The sequence below is a fragment of the Passer domesticus genome, chromosome 26 (genome assembly GCF_036417665.1).
Source record: "Passer domesticus isolate bPasDom1 chromosome 26, bPasDom1.hap1, whole genome shotgun sequence".
In the NCBI taxonomy this organism is placed as follows: Eukaryota; Metazoa; Chordata; class Aves; order Passeriformes; family Passeridae; genus Passer; species Passer domesticus.
In genome coordinates, this window is record NC_087499.1 from 5,336,015 (window position 1) to 5,353,873 (window position 17,859).

The 17,859-nt window shown below is 64.1% G+C and overlaps 1 protein-coding gene and 1 long non-coding RNA gene across 19 annotated transcripts in view; both read right to left on the bottom strand.

Annotated features, from left to right (window-relative positions):
• The window catches only part of SYNGAP1 (synaptic Ras GTPase activating protein 1), a 42,413-nt gene that overhangs the window by 2,788 nt on the left and 21,766 nt on the right, over positions 1 to 17,859 (bottom strand). For 2 of the 18 annotated variants that reach the window (XM_064399453.1, XM_064399445.1), the window contains 6 exons: positions 17,463 to 17,504; positions 14,062 to 14,941; positions 12,444 to 12,617; positions 10,099 to 10,304; positions 7,016 to 7,116; positions 3,932 to 4,000 (listed from right to left, as the gene is read on the bottom strand). In XM_064399453.1, coding sequence (XP_064255523.1) covers positions 3,932 to 4,000; positions 7,016 to 7,116; positions 10,099 to 10,304; positions 12,444 to 12,617; positions 14,062 to 14,941; positions 17,463 to 17,504 — 1,472 coding nt within the window. Of the gene's footprint in view, positions 1 to 3,931; positions 4,001 to 7,010; positions 7,117 to 10,098; positions 10,311 to 10,409; positions 10,513 to 12,220; positions 12,274 to 12,419; positions 12,618 to 14,061; positions 14,942 to 17,462; positions 17,505 to 17,859 lie in introns of those variants that run through there. The other 16 variants (XM_064399452.1, XM_064399444.1, XR_010350706.1 and 13 more) reach the window with 11 other exon arrangements.
• On the bottom strand, positions 10,542 to 11,916 carry LOC135286332 (uncharacterized). Its single transcript, XR_010350707.1, has 3 exons — positions 11,059 to 11,916; positions 10,631 to 11,000; positions 10,542 to 10,579 (listed from the first exon to the last, which is right to left on the bottom strand). It is a non-coding gene; the product is annotated as an uncharacterized LOC135286332 (long non-coding RNA).

Sequence of the window (17,859 nt, forward strand, 5' to 3'; positions counted from 1 at the left end):
CCGCCAGCGCCGCCCTGAGTGTCCCTGAGTGTCCCCGAGTGTCCCCTGAGTGTCCCCGAGTGTCCCCAAAGCGACCCCCGCCCCCCCCGCGCGGGGCTCACTCACCTGCGGCGCCGGCGCGGGGCCCTCGGGGCTCCCGAAATCAACGCGAATCCACCCAAAAATCAGCCCTGAGCCGCCCCGCAGGGAACCCCGGCCCCCTAAAACTAACCCTGAACCCCTCAAATTAACCCCGGCCCCCTAAAATTAACCCTGACCCCCTAAAATTAACCCCGGCCCCCTAAAACTAACCTTGAACCCCTCAAATTAACCCCGGCCCCCTAAAATTAACCCTGAACCCCTCAAATTAACGCCGAACCCCTAAAATTAACCCTGAACCTCTAAAATTAACCCCGACCCCCAAAAATTAACCTTGAACCCCTCAAATCAAACCTCACCCCCTAAAACTAACCTGAACCCCTAAAATCAAACCCGACATCCTAAAATTAACCCTGAACCCCTAAAATCAATCCTGACCCCCTCAAATCAATCCTGAACCCCTCAAATCAAACCTGACCCCCTAAAATTAACCTTGAACCCCTAACATTAACCCCGACCCCCTAAAATCAATCCTGACCCCCTCAAATCAATCCTGAACCCCTCAAATCAAACCTGACCCCCTAAAATTAACCTTGAACCCCTAACATTAACCCCGACCCCCTAAAATTAACCCTGACCCCCTAAAATTAACCCCGACCCCCTAAAATTAACCCTGAACCCCTCAAATTAACGCCGACCCCCTAAAATCAACCCCGACTCCCTAAAACTTCACCCCGAAGCCCTAAAGCTCACCCTGACCCTAAAAGTTTCACCCTAAAATGAACCCCAAAAATGAAGGCGGGGCGCCCTCGGTTTGTCCTCACCCCGCCCCCAAAACTGAGGAGGGTCACCCCCAAAATTGTCCCCACCCCCTCCTAAAATTGTCCCTGCCCTGCCCTAAACTGTCCCCACCCCAAAAAATGTCCTGGTGCTCCCTCATTGTCCCCAACCCCCCCCTGAACTGTCCCCACCCCCTGAACTGTCCCCACCCCCCCCCTGAACTGTCCCCACCCCCCTGAACTGTCCCCACCCCCCCTGAACTGTCCCCAACCCCCCTGAACTGTCCCCACCCCCCCTGAACTGTCCCCCCCCCCCGAACTGTCCCCACCCCCCTGAACTGTCCCCACCCCCCCTGAACTGTCCCCAACCCCCCTGAACTGTCCCCACCCCCCTGAACTGTCCCCACCCCCCCTGAACTGTCCCCAACCCCCCTGAACTGTCCCCCCCCGCCGGCCTGTCCCCCCCGCGGTGACAGGACATGGCACACGGACACGGGTGTCACCTCCCCCCCGGTGAGATGGGGACAGACACAAGACACGAGGATGGTGACGGTGACGCGGCGCCAGCGCTGGGGGACATTTGGTGACAAACCCACCCCCCCCTCCCAACCCCCCCCAAACCATGGTCACCCACCCGGGGGGGTGGGGACAATGGTGGCACCTCCGGGGGGGGGGGGACAGGGCCGGTGGTGGCACCTGAGGGGACATGGGGACACCTGGGGCGGTGTCCCCAAAGGGTCCCCATTGTCCCCAAAGGGTCCCCAGTGTCCACAAGGGACATGGGGACACCTGGGGCGGTGTCCCCAAAGGGTCACCAATGTCCCCAGAGGGTCCCCAGTGTCCACAAGGGACATGGGGACACCAGGAGGGACATGGGGACATCAGGAGGGACATGGGGACACCTGGGGCGGTGTCCCCAAAAGGTCCCTACTGTCCCCAAAGGGTCCCCAGTGTCCACAAGGGACATGGGGACATCGGGAAGGACATGGGGACATCAGGAGGGACAAGGGGACACCTGGGACAGTGTCCCCAAGGGGTTCCCCATGTCCCTAAAGGACATGGGGACACAGAAGGGACAAGGGGACACCTGGGACAGTGTCCCCAGGTGACACAGGGACACAGGAGGGACAGGAGGACACCAGGAGGGACATGGGGACACCTCGGTCCATGTCCCCAGGGGACATGGGGACAGCAGGAGGGACGTGGGGACACCTGGATCCATGTCCCCAAGGGACATGGGGACACAGGAGGGACAAGGGGACACCGGGGCTGGTGTCCCCAAGGGGTCCTGAGGGACATGGGGACACAGGAGGGACATGGGGACATCTGGATCTGTGTCCCCAAGTTGTCCCTTGTGTCCCTGAAGGACATGGGGCACGGGCGGGTCTTGGGGACATCTTGGATCCATGTCCCCAAGTGTCCCCAAGTGTCCCCAGTGCCCTTGAGGGACGTGGGAAGGACATGGGGACACGGGAGGGACATGGGACACCTGGATCCATGTCCCAAGGGGTCCGTGGGGACATGGGGACACCCAGATTTGTGTCCCCAGTGTCCCTTGGGGACAGAAAAGGGCCTTGGGGACATCTTTGATCCCTGTCCCCAAGTGTCCCCTTGAGGGACATGGGGACAATGAGCACCTTGGGGACAGCTGGATCCGTGTCCCCAAGGGGTCCCGGTGTCCTTGGGGACACAAAAGGGTCTTGGGGACATCTGGATTTGTGTCCCCAAGGGTCCCCAGTGTGCCCTGGGGACATGGGAGGGACATGGGGACACCCAGATCCGTGTCCCCAGTGTCCCTTGGGGACAGAAAAGGGCCTTGGGGACACCGGGATGCCTGTCCCCCAGGGTCCCCAGTGTGCCTTGGGGACATGGGGACATCTTGGATTTGTGTCCCCAAGGGTCCCCAGTGTCCCTTGGAGCCAGCAGAGCGCTTGGGGACATTCCAGATCTGTGTCCCCAAGGGTCCCCAGTGCCCATGAGGGACATGGGGACATGAGAGAGACACGGGGACACCCAGATCCGTGTCCCCAAGGGTCCCCAGTGTCCCTTGGAGCCAGCAGAGCGCTTGGGGACATTCCAGATCCGTGTCCCCAAGGGTCCCCAGTGTCCCTTGGGGACAGAAAAGGGTCTTGGGGACACCTGGATGCCTGTCCCCAAGGGTCCCCAATGTCCCGTAGGGACATTTGGATCCATGTCCCCAAGGAGTCCCCAGTGCCCTTGAGGGACATGGGGACACAGGAGGGACATGGGGACATTCCAGATCCGTGTCCCCAAGGGTCCCCAGTGTCCCCTGGGGACACGAGAGGGTCTTGAGGACATCTCGGATCCGTGTCCCCAAGGGTCCCCAGTGTGCCTGAAGGACACGGGAGGGACATGGGGACACAGGAGGGACATGGGGACACCTGGATCCGTGTCCCCAAGGGTCCCCAATGTGCCCTGGGGACATGGGAGGGACACAGGAGGGACATGAGGACACCTGGATCCATGTCCCCAAGAGGTCCATGGGGACACCAAGATCTGTGTCCCCAGTGTCCCTTGGGGACAGAAAAGGGCCTTGGGGACACCTGGATGCCTGTCCCCAAGGGTCCCCAGTGTCCCTTAGGGACATTTGGATCCGTGTCCCCAAGGGTTCCCAGTGTCCCTTGGGGACAGAAAAGGGCCTTGGGGACACCTGGATCCGTGTCCCCAAGGGTCCCCAGTGCCCATGAAGGACATGGGGACACGGGAGGGACATGGGGACATTCCAGATCCGTGTCCCCAAGGGTCCCCAATGTCCCTTAGTGACACAGGAGGGTCTTGGGGACATCTTGGATCCGTGTCCCCAAGGGTCCCCAGTGTGCCTGAAGGACATGGCAGGGACATGGGGACACGGGAGGGACATGGGGACACCTGCCAAGTGTCCCCAGTGTCCCTTGGGGCCAGCAGAGCGCTTGGGGACATTCCAGATCCGTGTCCCCAAGGGTCCCCAGTGTCCCCTGGGGACACGAGAGGGTCTTGGGGACATCTGGGATCCGTGTCCCCAAGGGTCCCCCTGTGCGGCCCGGGGGGGTGGCAGGGAGGGGACAAGGACCCACCTGGGGTGTCACCGGTGGCCGAGGGTCCGGTGCCACTGGCGGGGCCGGGCCGCGCTACCTGACGGACAGCTGTGACAAGAGAGACACGGGAGGGGACATCAGGGCCACCGCGGCCACCGCGCCGCGCGGGGACACGGCCCGGCCGGGCTGGCCCCGGGCTGACCCCGGGGTGGCCCTGGGGTGACCACAAAGTGGCCCCGAGGTGACCCTAAAGTGGCCCTGAGGTGACCCTGGGGTGGCCCTGAGATGGCCCCTGAGGTGACCCCAAGGTGACTCCGAGGTGGCCCCTGAAGTGGCCTTGAGGTGGCCTTGAGGTGACCCCAAACTGGCCCTGAGGTGACCCCTGAGGTGACCTTGAAGTGGCCCCTGAGGTGGCTCCAAGGTGACCCCGAGGTGGCCCCTGAAGTGGCCCTGAGGTGGCCCCAAAGTGGCCCCTGAAGTGGCCCCGGGGTGGCCCTGAGGTGGCCTTGAGGTGACCCCGGGGTGGCCTTGGGGTGGCCCCGACCCGAGGAGGGGGCACAGAAATGGCCCCGTCACTGTGGGGGGGGACACGGGGGTGGCGCTGTCCCTGGGCTGGGGGGTGGGGCGGTGTCACCTCCGCCCTGAAATGTCCCTCCGGTGTCACCCCGGGGGTGGCCCTGTGTCCTGCGGGGCCGCTTTGTCCCCCCAGGGGTGGCCCTGTCCCTTCCAGGGGTCACTTTGTCCCCTCTGGGGTGGCCCTGTCCCCTCTGGGGTGGCCCTGTCCCTTCCAGGGGTCACTTTGTCCCCTCTGGGGTGGCCCTGTCCCCTCTGGGGTGGCCCTGTCCCTTCCAGGGGTCACTTTGTCCCCTCTGGGGTGGCCCTGTCCCCTTTGGGGGGTGGCCCTGTCCCCTTTGGGAGTGGCCCTGTCCCCTCTGGGGTGGCCCTGTCCCCTTTGGGGGTGGCCCTGTCCCTTCTCGGGGGTCACTTTGCCCCCTCTGGGAGTGGCCCTGTCCTTGCTGGGGGTGGCCCTGTCCCCCTCAGGTCCCCTCTGAGGGGCACTTTGTCCCCTCTGGGGGGTCCTGTTGTCCCCTCTGGGGGTGTCCCTGTCCCCTCCAGGGGTCCCTGTCCCCTTTGGAGGTGACTCTGTCCCCTCTGGAGGTGGCCCTGTCCCCTCTGGGGGTGGCTCTGTCCCCCCCTGGGGGTGGCCCTGTCCCCTTTGGGGGTGGCCCTGTCCCCTTTGGAGGTGGCTGTGTCCCCTCCAGGGGTCCCTGTCCCCCCGAGGGGTCCCGTTGTCCCCCCGGGGGTGGCCCTGTCCCCCCTCTGCCCCCCCCCCAAGTGCCACCATGTCCCCCCCAGAGGTGGCCTTGTCCCCCCATGGTCCCCAGAGGTGACAGGAGCCCCCCCCGAGGGTCCCGAAACCCCCCAGAGACCCCAAATAACCCCCAAAACCCCCCTGGGGACACCCAAAAATCCCCCCAAAACCCAAATAACCCCCAAAATCCCCCCAGCGACACCCAGAGACCGCCCCAAAATCTCCCAAACCCCCAAATTATCCCCCCAAAATCCCCCCAGCAACACCCAGAGACCCCAAATAACCCCCCAAAATACCCGAACACCCCCCAGAGACCCCAAAACCCTCCCCAAAATATCCAAATATCCCCCTCGGGACCCCCAATAACCCCCCAAAATACCCAAATACCCCACGAGACTGCCAGTGATCCCCCCAAAATACCCAAATACCTCCCCCCCGGACACCCGTAACTCCTCCAAACCCACCGAGACTCCCCCAAACTCCCCTGTGGACCCCAAAAAACCTCTTCAAACCCCCCTAGGAACACCCAAAACCCCTCAAAAATCCCCCCAGACCCCCCCAAACCCCCCTAGGGACACCCATAACCCCCCCAGATCTCTCTAGGGACACCCAAACTCCCCAAAAATCCCCCCCAGACCCCTCTAGGGACACTCATAACCCCCCAAACACCCCCTAGGGATACTCACAGCCCCTCCAAACACCCCAAACCCCCCTAGGGACACCCATAACCCCCCTAGGGACACCCATAAGCCCCCCAAACCGCCCCCAGACCCCCCCTAGGGACACCCATAACCCCCCCAAACACCCCCCCAGACCCCCCCAAACCCCCGTAGGGACACTCATAACTCCCCAAACCCCCCCCAAACCCCCCTAGGGACACCCATAACTCCCCAAACCCCCCCCCAAACCCCCCTAGGGACACCCATAACCCCCCAAAACCCCCCCTAGGGATACTCACAACCTCCCAAACCCCTCTAGGGGGACGCACATAACCCCCCAAATACCCCTCTAGGGACACCCCTAATCCCCCCAAAACCCCCCCAGACCCCTCTAGGGACACCCAAAACCCCCCAAATACCCCTCTAGGGACACCCCTAACCCCCCCAAATACCCCCCCAGACCCCCCCAAACCCCCGTAGGGACACTCATAACTCCCCAAACCCCCCCCAAACCCCCCTAGGGACACCCATAACTCCCCAAACCCCCCCCCAAACCCCCCTAGGGACACCCATAACCCCCCAAAACCCCCCCTAGGGATACTCACAACCTCCCAAACCCCTCTAGGGGGACGCACATAAGCCCCCAAATACCCCTCTAGGGACACCCCTAATCCCCCCAAAACCCCCCCAGACCCCTCTAGGGACACCCAAAACCCCCCAAATACCCCTCTAGGGACACCCATAACCCCCCCCAAGACCCCCCCAGACCCCTCAGAACCCCACTAGGAACACCCATAGTCCCCCAAAACCCCACCAAACCCCCCTAGAGATACCCAAAATCCCCCAAAAATCCCCCCAGACCCCCCTAGGGACACTCATAACCCCCCAAAGACCCCCTAGGGACACCCAAAACCCCCCAAAAATCCCCCCAGACCCCCCTAGGGACACTCATAACCCCCCAAACACCCCCTAGGGACACTCACAATCCCCCCAAAAATCCCCCCAGACCCTTCTAGGGACACCCCTAACCCCCCAAATACCCCCCTAGGGACACTCACAACCCCCCCAAACCCCCCAAACCCCCCGGGCCCCCAGCGCGGCGTGGGATGGCCGATGTCACACGGAGCAGAGCAATGACATTGTAATTTCCACCTGAGCGTCGAGCAGCCGCCGCCGGCCCTCGGACGGGTCGTGGGCGCCCAAGTGATCCCTGCGCAGCTCCTGCTCCACCAGCATCAGCCTGCGGGGCCAGGCTTCACCGGGGTCATGCTGCCACCCCCCCGGGGACAGCCCCGGGGACAGCCCGGGACACCCCCGGGCCCGCGGGGACACGGGGACAGCCAGGGGACATAGGGACACGGGGACAGCCCCGGGAACACCCCTGGGCCCACGGGGACACGGGGACAGCCCGGGACACCCCCGGGCCCGCGGGGACCGCCGGGGACACGGGGACAGCCCGGGGACACGGGGACAGCCCGGGGACACGGGGACAGCCCCGGGGATCAGGGGGAAACACCCAGGGACAGCCCCAGGGACACGGGGACAGCCCGGGGACACGGGGACAGCCCCGGGGACAGCCCGGGACACCCCCGGGCCCGCGGGGACACGGGGACAGCCAGGGGACACGGGGACAGCCCCGGGGATCATAGGGACAGCCAGGGACACAGGGACACCCCCCGGGCCCGCGGGGACACGGGGACATGGGGACACAGGGACACGGGGACAGCCCCGGGGACAGCCCCGGGCCCGCGGGGACACGGGGACAGCCAGGGGACATGGGGACACGGGGACAGCCCCGGGGATCATGGGGACAGCCAGGGACACAGGGACACCCCGCGGGGACGGCCGGGGACACGGGGACAGCCGGGGACAGCCCCGGGGATCAGGGGGAAACACCCAGGGACAGCCCCAGGGACACTCCCGGGCCCGCGGGGACACGGGGACAGCCAGGGGACATGGGGACACGGGGACAGCCCCGGGGACAGCCCGGGACACCCCCGGGCCCGCGGGGACGGCCGGGGACACGGGGACAGCCAGGGGACAGCCCCGGGGACACGGGGACAGCCAGTGATACGGGGACACACCCAGGGACGTGGGGACACACTCAGGGACACCCCCGGGCCCTCGGGGACAGCCCAGCCCGGGGACACGGGGACACACCCAGGGACACGGGGACACCTCCAGGGACAGCCCAGGGACATGGGGACAGCTCAGGGACAGCCCTGGGATCACAGGAACATCCTCAGGGATGTGGGGACACCTTGGGCACATGGGGACACTCGCAGGGACAGCCCAAGGGCCATGGGGACACCCTGGGGACAGTCCAGGGACATGGGGACAATCCCAGGGACAGCTTGGGGACACCTTGGGACACCCAGAGCCATGGGAACAACTCTGGGGACACCTTGGGGACCCCTCAGGGACACTTGGGGACATGCCAGGGACACCCAGGGACACAGGGACACCCTGGGGACACCCCTGGGTACACCTGGGGACACGCCAGGGACACCCAGGGATTTGGGGACAATCGTGGGGACACACATGGGCCACACCGTGTCCCCGTGTCCCTTGGTGCTCCCGTGTCACCTCAGTGTCACCCACGTCCTACGTGTGCCTGTGTCACCCCCACGTCCTTGTGTCCCCTGTGTCCCTCTGTCCCCTGCGTCCCCAATGTCCCGCGTGTCTGTCTGGGTGTCCCCAATGTCCCTGTAGCCCTGATGTCCCTGTGTCCCCCTCGATGTCCCTGTGTGTCCCCAGTGTCCCCTGCTGTCTCTTGCTGTCCCCAGTGTGTGTGTCCCCACATCCCTGCGTGTCTCTGTGTGTCCCCAATGTCCCCTGGCTGTCCCTGGCTGTCCCCGTGTGTCCCCGTGTCCCGGTGTCCCCGCTGTCCCCATGTGTCCCTCACCTGCTGATGATGCTCTTGATCTGCGAGTCCCCATTGTCCCTGTCTGTCCTCGTGTGTCCTCATGTCCCTGTTGTCCCCGCTGTCCCCGTGTCCCCGTGTGTCCCCATGCCCCTGTGTGTCCCTGTCTGTCCCCGTGTCCCCATGTCCCCGCTGTCCCCGTGTGTCCCCGCGTCCCGCTGTCCCCGCTGTCCCCGCTGTCCCCGTGTGTCCCCGTGTCCCGCTGTCCCCATGTGTCCCCGTGTCCCAGTGTTCCTGCTGTCCCCGTGTGTCCCTCACCTTCCGATGATGCTCTTGATCTGCGAGTCCCTGTGTGCCCCTGGCTCTGTGTGTTTCCCCATGTCCCTGTCTGTCCCCACGTCCCCATTTCCCTCTGTGTCCCCATGTCCCCATTGTCCCTGTCTGTCTGCACGTCCCTGTGTGTCTCCGTGTCCCCATGTCCCTGTGTGTCCCTCTGTCCCCATGCCCCTGTCTGTACCTGTCTGTCCCTGTGTCCCTGTGTCCCCATGTCCCTGCTGTCCCCGTGTGTCCTCGTGTGTCCCCATGTCCCTGTCTGTCCCCATGTCCCCGTGTGTCCCGCTGTCCCCGTGTGTCCGCGTGTGTCCCCGCGTCCCGGTGTCCCCGGTGTCCCCATGTGTCCCTCACCTGCTGATGATGCTCTTGATCTGCGAGTCCCCATTGTCCCTGTCTGTCCTCGTGTGTCCCCATGTCCCTGTTGTCCCCACTGTCCCCGTGTCCCCGTGTGTCCCCATGCCCCTGTGTGTCCCTGTATGTCCCTGTGTCCCCATGCCCCTGTGTGTCCCTGTATGTCCCCGTGTCCCCATGTCCCCGTGTGTCCTCGTGTGTCCCCATGTCCCTGTCTGTCCCCATGTCCCCGTGTGTCCCTGTCTGTCCCCATGCCCCTGTCTGTCCCCATTGTCCCTGTGTGTCTCCATGTCCCCGTGTGTCCCCGTGTCCTGGTGTCCCCGTGTGTCCCCGCGTCCCGGTGTCCTTGCTGTCCCCGTGTGTCCCCAGTGTCCCCAGTGTCCCTGCGTCCCGGTGTCCCCGCTGTCCCCGTGTGTCCCTCACCTGCCGATGATGCTCTTGATCTGTGTGTCCCCATGTCCCCATGTCCCTGTGTGTCCCTGTCTGTCCCCATTGTCCCTGTGTATCTCCATGTCCCTGTCTGTCCCCGTGTCCCTGCTGACCCCGTGTCCCTGTGTGTCCCCATGTCCCCGCGTCCCGCTGTCCCCGCTGTCCCCGTGTGTCCCTGCGTCCCGGTGTCCCCGCTGTCCCCATGTGTCCCCATGTCCCGGTGTCCCCGGTGTCCCCGCTGTCCCCGTGTGTCCCTCACCTGCCGATGATGCTCTTGATCTGCGAGTCCTTCTCCTGCTGCTGCTGCCGGAGCCGCTTCTCGCTGAGCTCCAGGCGCTGCTGGTACTGCAGGAGGATGCGGCTGGTCTGCTCCTCCTGCGTCACCAGGCGCCGCTCGTACTCCTCCAGCTTGCGGTTGGACATGTGCAGCCGCTCCTTCAGCGAGTGGATCTCCTCCTCGTACTCCTTCACCTGCCAAAGGGACACTGCAGGGCTCCTGCCACACCTGGGAACCCCTACAGCCTGCTATGGGCACACCTGGCACACCTGGCACACCTGGGCACAGCTACGGGCACACCTGTCACACCTGGCACACCTGGGACATCCCTACGCCACCCCTGTCCCTGTGCAGCCGCTCCTTCAGCGAGTGGATCTCCTCCTCGTACTCCTTCACCTGCCAAAGGGACACTGCAGGGCTCCTGCCACACCTGGGCACAGCTACAACCCCGCTACGGGCACACCTGTCACACCTGGGCACACCTGGGTACACCTACACCCTGCTATGGGCACACCTGTCACACCTGGGCACACCTACGGTACCTGGCGACACCTGGGCACAGCTACAGCACCTGGGAAAGCTGGGGGCACCTGGTGCACCTGGGGACACCTGGCACACCTGGATCTCCTCCTCATACCCCTCTACCTGCCACAGGGGACACCTGGGCACACCTGGGCACACCTGGCACACCTGAGATCCACCAGCATCGTCTCCTGAGGTGCATGGGGTCATCTCCTGCAGCCTGCACACCTGGGCACACCTGGATCCCTGCACACCTGGGCACACCTGGATCCCTGCACACCTGGGCACACCTGGGCACACCTGGGCACACCTGAGATCCACCAGCATCGTCTCCTGAGGTGCATGGGGTCATCTCCCGCAGCCTGCACACCTGGGCACACCTGGATCCCTGCTCACCTGGATCCCTGCTCACCTGAACACCTGCACACCTGGGCACACCTGGATCCCTGCTCACCTGAACACCTGCACACCTGGGCACACCTGAAATCTGCACACCTGGATCCCTGCACACCTGGGCACACCTGGAGACACCTGGCACACCTGAGATCCACCAGCATCGTCTCCTGAGGTGCATGGGGTCATCTCCCGCAGCCTGCACACCTGGGCACACCTGGATCCCTGCTCACCTGGATCCCTGCACACCTGAGATCCATCAGGACCATCCCATAGATCCCTGAATATCTGGGCACACCTGGGCACACCTGGATCCCTGCACACCTGAACACCTGCACACCTGGGGACACATGAATCCCTGCACACCTGGATTCCTGCACACCTGGGCAATCCTGGATACCTTCACACTTGAACATCTGCACTCCTGGATTTCTGCATACCTGTGCACCTGAACACCTGCACACCTGGATCCCTGCACACCTGGGCACACCTGGATCCCTGCACACCTGGATCCAGGGACACCGGCTGTCCGTAGGATCATCTCCTGGCACCTGGGCACACCTGGATCCCTGCACACCCGACCATGTGCACACCTGAGCTCCACCAGCATCATCCATCGGATCCCTACACACCTGAGCACACCTGAACACACCTGAACCAGTCACACCTGTGTACGCCTGAGCACACTCACACGTGGGCACACCTGAGCACACCTGTGTCACTCACACCTGTGTCACTCACACATTTGTGTCAGTCACACCTGAGCACACCTGAACACACCTGAACCAGTCACACCTGTGTCACTCACACATTTGTGTCAGTCACACCTGAGCACACCTGAGCACACCTGTGTCCCTCACACCTGTGTCAGTCACACCTGTGTCCCCCACACCGGCCCTACCCGGTCCAGCCGGCTCTCGTCCATGGACTTGGAGTACTCCTTGAGCTTGTACCCCTCACACCTGGATCCCTGCACACCTGGGCACACCTGTACCAGTCACACCTGGGCACACCTGGGCACACCTGGGCACACCTGTGTCCCTCACACCGGCCCTACCCGGTCCAGCCGGCTCTCGTCCATGGACTTACAGTACTCCTTGAGCTTGTACCCCTCACACCTGGATCCCTGCACACCTGGATCCCTCACACACCTGTGTCACTCACACCTGTACCAGTCACACCTGGGCACACCTGGGCACACCTGTCAGTCACACCTGTGTCCCTCACACCTGTCCCTCACACCTGTGTCCCTCACACCTGTACCAGTCACACCTGGGCACACCTGGGCACACCTGAGCACACCTGTCAGTCACACCTGTGTCCCTCACACCTGTACCAGTCACACCTGAGCACACCTGGGCACACCTGAGCACACCTGTCAGTCACACCTGTGTCCCTCACACCGGCCCTACCCGGTCCAGCCGGCTCTCGTCCATGGACTTGGAGTACTCCTTGAGCTTGTACTCCTCGCGCTCGATGTGCGCGCTCTCGATGTCGGCCGACAGGTGCGGCATGTTGGACACCCAGGCCACCGTGCGCTCCGACGCCGGCAGCACCGGGTTCAGCGTGGACGGCGTCTGCGACGCCTGCGGGGACACCGGGGGGACACGGGGACACGGGGACAGTGAGGGGACAAGGGGAGAGGGAGGGGACAGTGAGTGGGCATGGGGACAGGGAGGAGACACGGGGTCACGGGACAGTGAGGGGACAAGGGGAGAGAGAGGGGACATGGGACAGTGAGGGGACATGGGGACAGTGAGGGGACATGGGGACAGTGGGGACACGGGGCAGTGGGAACATGGGACAGTCAGGGGACATGGGACAGTGAGTGGACATGGGGACAGTGGGGACACCAGGGACACGGAGGGGACATAGGGACAGTGAGGGGACATGGGGACAGGGAGGAGACATGGGGTCACGGGGACAGTGAGGGGACAACATGGGGACAGTGAGGGGACACCGGGACAGGGAGGGAACATGGGGACAGGGAGGAGTCATGGGGTCACGGGGACAGTGAGGGGACAAGGGGAGAGAGAGGGGACATGGGACAGTGATTGGACATGGGGACAGTGAGGGGACACAGAGACACAGGCACAGTGAGGGGACAGTGTTGGGACACAGGGACAGTGAGGGGACATGGGGACAGGGAGGGGACATGGGGACAGTGGGGACATGGGACAGTGGGAACATAGGACAGTGAAGGGACAAGAGGACAGTGAGGGGACACAGGGACAGTGAGGGGACATGGGGACAGTGAGGGGACAAAGGGACATGGAGAGATTGAGGGGACAGCATGGGGACAGTGAGGGGACAGCATGGGGACAGTGGGGACACCAGGACAGTGAGGGGACAGCATGGGGACACGGGGACAGTGTGGGGTCATGGGGACAGTGGGGACACAGGGACACAGGGACAGTTAAGGGACAGCATGGGGACACAGGGATAGTGAGGGCACACGGGGAATACGAGGATATGGAAGAGATGGGGGACACGGTGACCACGAGGATAAAGGGGGACATCGGGGGGACATTGGGGACATAGGGGACACAAGGATGGGGGAACATGGGGACATGGGGATGTGGGGACAGGAGGATGGGGGGGGACACAGGGGGACACAAACATGAGTTTGGTTCCCCCTTCACCACCCTGTGTGTCCCCATGTCCCCATGTCCCCACACCCAATGTCCCCCTGTCCCAGTGTCCCCATATGCCACGCATCCCTCAGTGCCTCCAATGTCCCCAATGTCCCCTACAATTCCCAATGTCCCCAATGTCCCCCAGTGTCCCCATGCCCCCACACCTCCCAACACCCCGCACATCCCCCCACACCCCCCATGTCCCCAATGTCCCCAGTGTCCCCACATATCCCCTACCTCCCATATCCCCTCACGTCCCCTCTGTCCCTCTCTGTCCCCCCTCTCCCCTCGGTCCCAGCTGTCCCCGGTACTGTCCCCGTGCTGTCCCCGCTGTCCCCGCGCTGTCCCCGGTACTGTCCCCGCGCTGTCCCCTCTGTCCCCGCTGTCCCCTCACCTGCTTGGTGATGGGCGGTTTCATGCTGGCCACCGAGGCCTCCTTGGCCAGCGAGGGCTGGCGGGAGCGGGCCGGGCCGTAGGCGGGCTCGGGCGAGGCCAGCAGGTTCCCGCTGGCCGGGCGCGGCTTCTGGGGCACCCCCAGCGCCGAGGGACCCCCGCCCCCCTTCCCCGCCCGCGACCCCCGCGGGGTGGGCGGCGGGGGGGCCCCGATGGTGATCTGGGGGGGGGCCAGCGTGTCCTGGAGCGACAGCTGCCTGCGCCCGAAGTCGCCGCCCGGCCGCCCGAACTCGTCGCTGTAGCTGTGGCTGTGCGTGATGTGTTTTTGGGGAGGGGTCGCCAGCTCCTCGCTCTTGCTGTAGCCGTGCAGCGGCGGCGGGGCGACGCCCCCGAAGTGCCCCCCCTCGCCGCCGCCCCCCTCGCCCCTCCCGCCGCCCCCTCCGCCGCCGTCGGGGCCGCGCAGGGGCCCGTCGGCGGCCAGGTGGAAGAGCGGGTTCTGGAAGGAGAGCGGCACCCGCAGCTGCGGGCCGCCGGGCTCGGGCACGCCCAGGCGCGGCGGGGCCAGGCTGGAGGCGCTGCCCTGCGACAGCCGCCCGGGCCGCAGCCCGCCCTGGCCCGCGCCGCCCGGCGCCGCGCCCCCGGCCAGCAGCTCGGCCGGCAGGCTGGGGATGCTGTCCACGCGTCCGTCCTGCAGGTCCAGCATGGAGACGCTCTTGCCGACCCCCAGCGCGCCGCCGCGGCCGCCCTCGGGCTCGGTCAGGTCCGAGCTGCTGGTGCAGTAGGCGGGCGAGGAGCGGGCGAGCGGCGGGCGGCTCAGCACCAGCACCTCGGGGGGACCCTTCTCCTGCGGCGGCGACGGCAGGCGCGGCACGTCCATGGAGCTGCGGGACCCACGGACGCACGGACGGACGGACGGACGCGGGGACGGGGTGGGATGTGGGGCGGGATGTGGGTACGGGGACGTGGGGCGGGATGGGGGGCACGGGGACGGGGGTACGGGGGTGTGGGGTACGGGGGTGTGGAGTGAGATGGGGAGTATGGGGATATGGGGGGGATATGGGGTGGGATGGGGTTACGGGGGTGTGGGGTACGGGGATGAGGGGCGGGATGGGGGTACGGGGACGTGGGGTGGGATGGGGGGCACGGGGACGGGGGTACGGGGGTGCGGGGTGGGATGGGGAGTATGGGGATATGGGGAAGGATGTGGGGCGGGATGGGGGTACGGGGGTGTGGGGTACGGGGATGAGGGGCGGGATGGGGGTAATGGGGATATGGGGTGGGATGGGGGGTACGGGGATATGGGGTGGGATAAGGGGTATGGGGATGTGGGGTATGGGGATGAGGGGCGGGATGTAGGATACGGGGATGGGAGTATTTGGATATGGGGTGGGATGGGGGTACGGGGATATGGGGATATTGGGGGCATGTGGGGTGGGATGGGGGTATGGGAATATGGGGGGGATATGGCGTAGGATGGTGGGTATGGGGTACGGGGATATGGGAAGGGATGTGGGGCGGGATGGGGGTACGGGGAAGGGGGATATGGGGGTGTGGGGTACGGGGATGAGGGGCGGGATGGAGGGTAATGGGGATATGGGGTGGGATGGGGGTACAGGGATATGGGGTGGGATAAGGGGTGGGATAAGGGGTATGGGGATGTGGGGTATGGGGATGAGGGGTGGGATGGGGGGGTATGGGTATGTGGGGTTACAGGGATGTAGGATATGGGGATGGGGGTATTGGGATATGGGGTGGGATGGGGGGGGTATGGGGATGTGGGGTACCAGGGTGTGGGGAGGGATGGGGGTACGGGAATATGGGGGGGATATGGGGTAGGATGGCGGGTATGGGGTACGGGGATATGGGGAGGGATGTGGGGTGGGATGTGGGGCAGAATGGGGATATAGGGTGTGCAGTACGGGGGTGTGGAGCGAGATGGGGAGTATGGGGATATGGGGAGGGATGTGGGGTGGGATGGGGGTATGGGGAGGGGGGATACGGGGGTGTGGGGTACGGGAGTGTGGGGTGGGATGTGGGGTGGAATGAGGGGTGTGGGGTATGGGTTTGTGGGGTGGGATATGGGGTATGGAGATGTGGGGTGGGATGGGGGTATGGGGATGTGGGGTTACAGGGATGTGGGGTGGGATGTAGGATACGGGGATGGGGGTATTGGGATATGGGGTGGGATGGGGGGTAGGGGGATGTGGGGTGGGTTGGGGGTGTGGGGTACGGGGATGTGGGGTGGGATGGGGGTACGGGGGTGTGGGGTATGGGATGGGGGGTATTGGGATATGGGGATATTGGAGGAGGTGGGGTGGGAGGGGGGTGTGGGGTATGGGAGTGGGGGGTACGGGCATGGGGGTACAGGGATGTCAGGTGGGGAATGTGGAATGGGGATGGGGGAAATGGGGTGGGAGGGACACGGGATGGGGATATGGGATGGGGAATGGGATAGGATATGGGATATGTGGTGGGGGATATGGGATATGGGATATGGGATATGGGATGGGGGATATGGGATATGGGATATGGGATATGGGATATGGGATATGGGATATGGGATATGGGATATGGGATAGGATATGGGATAGGATATGGGATGGGATATGGGATATGGGATATGGGATATGGGATATGGGATGGGATAAGGGATATGGGATACAGGATGGGGAGATGGCGAGGGATGGAGGGGACATGGGATTGGGGCCGGGGATGGAGGAACGGGGGATGTGGGACGGGGAGCACACACGGGGTGAGGGCGGTTGGACACGGCCCCGATCCGTCTCTGGAATCTTTGTCCCGCTGCTGTCCCTGCCCCGCCCCATCTCCGCCTGTCCCACCCCGGCCCGAACGTTCCCGTTCCCATCCCGAATGCTCCCATCCCAAACGTTCCTGTCCCCATCCCAAACATTCCATCCCAAACATTCCCATCCTCATCCTGAATGTCCCCATCCCAAACTTTCCTGTCCCCATTCTCGCCTGTCTCATCCCCAACCCTGTCTCCATCCTGATTCCAATCCCACTTTCATCCCCACCCCAATCCCAATCCCAATCCCAATTGCCATCCTGATCCCAACTCAAAATTCCCAAATCCCAAACCCCAAATCCCGAACCCAAAATCCCAAATCCCAAACCCCAAATCCCCCAAAACCCCCAAACCCCCAAATCCCAAACCCCAAATCCCAAATCCCAAATTCTAAACCCCAATTCCCAAACCCAAAATCCCAAATCCCAAACCCCAAATCCCAAACCTCCAATCCCCAGGTCCCAAATCCGAAATACCAAATCCCCAATTTCCAAAATCGCAAAATCCCAAACCCCAAACCCGAAATCCCAATCCCAATTTCCAATCCCCAAAATCCCCCAAAATCCCAATCCCCAGTCCCAGTTCCCGCCCCTCACCTGTTGAGCCCCCGGACCATGTAGGACTGGAGATCCACGGAGCTGTGGGGACAGGGACAGGTGAGAGCCAGGTGAGACCCCCAGGTGACACCCCCAGGTGAGACCCAGGTGAGACCCGGGGACACCTGGGACAGGAGGGGACACCAGGGGACACCAGGGGGGACAGGTGACACTCCCAGGTGAGATCCCCAGGTAAGACCCCCAGGTGAGACCCAGGGACACCTGGGATAGGTGGGGACACCAGGGGACACAGGGCAGGACAGGTGACACCCCCAGGGACACCTGGGACAGGTGTGAACACCAGAGGGACACAGGGCAGGACAAGTGAGACCCTCAGGCACACCTGGGACAGGTGAGGACACCAGAGGACACAGGGGGGGACAAGTGAGACCCCCAG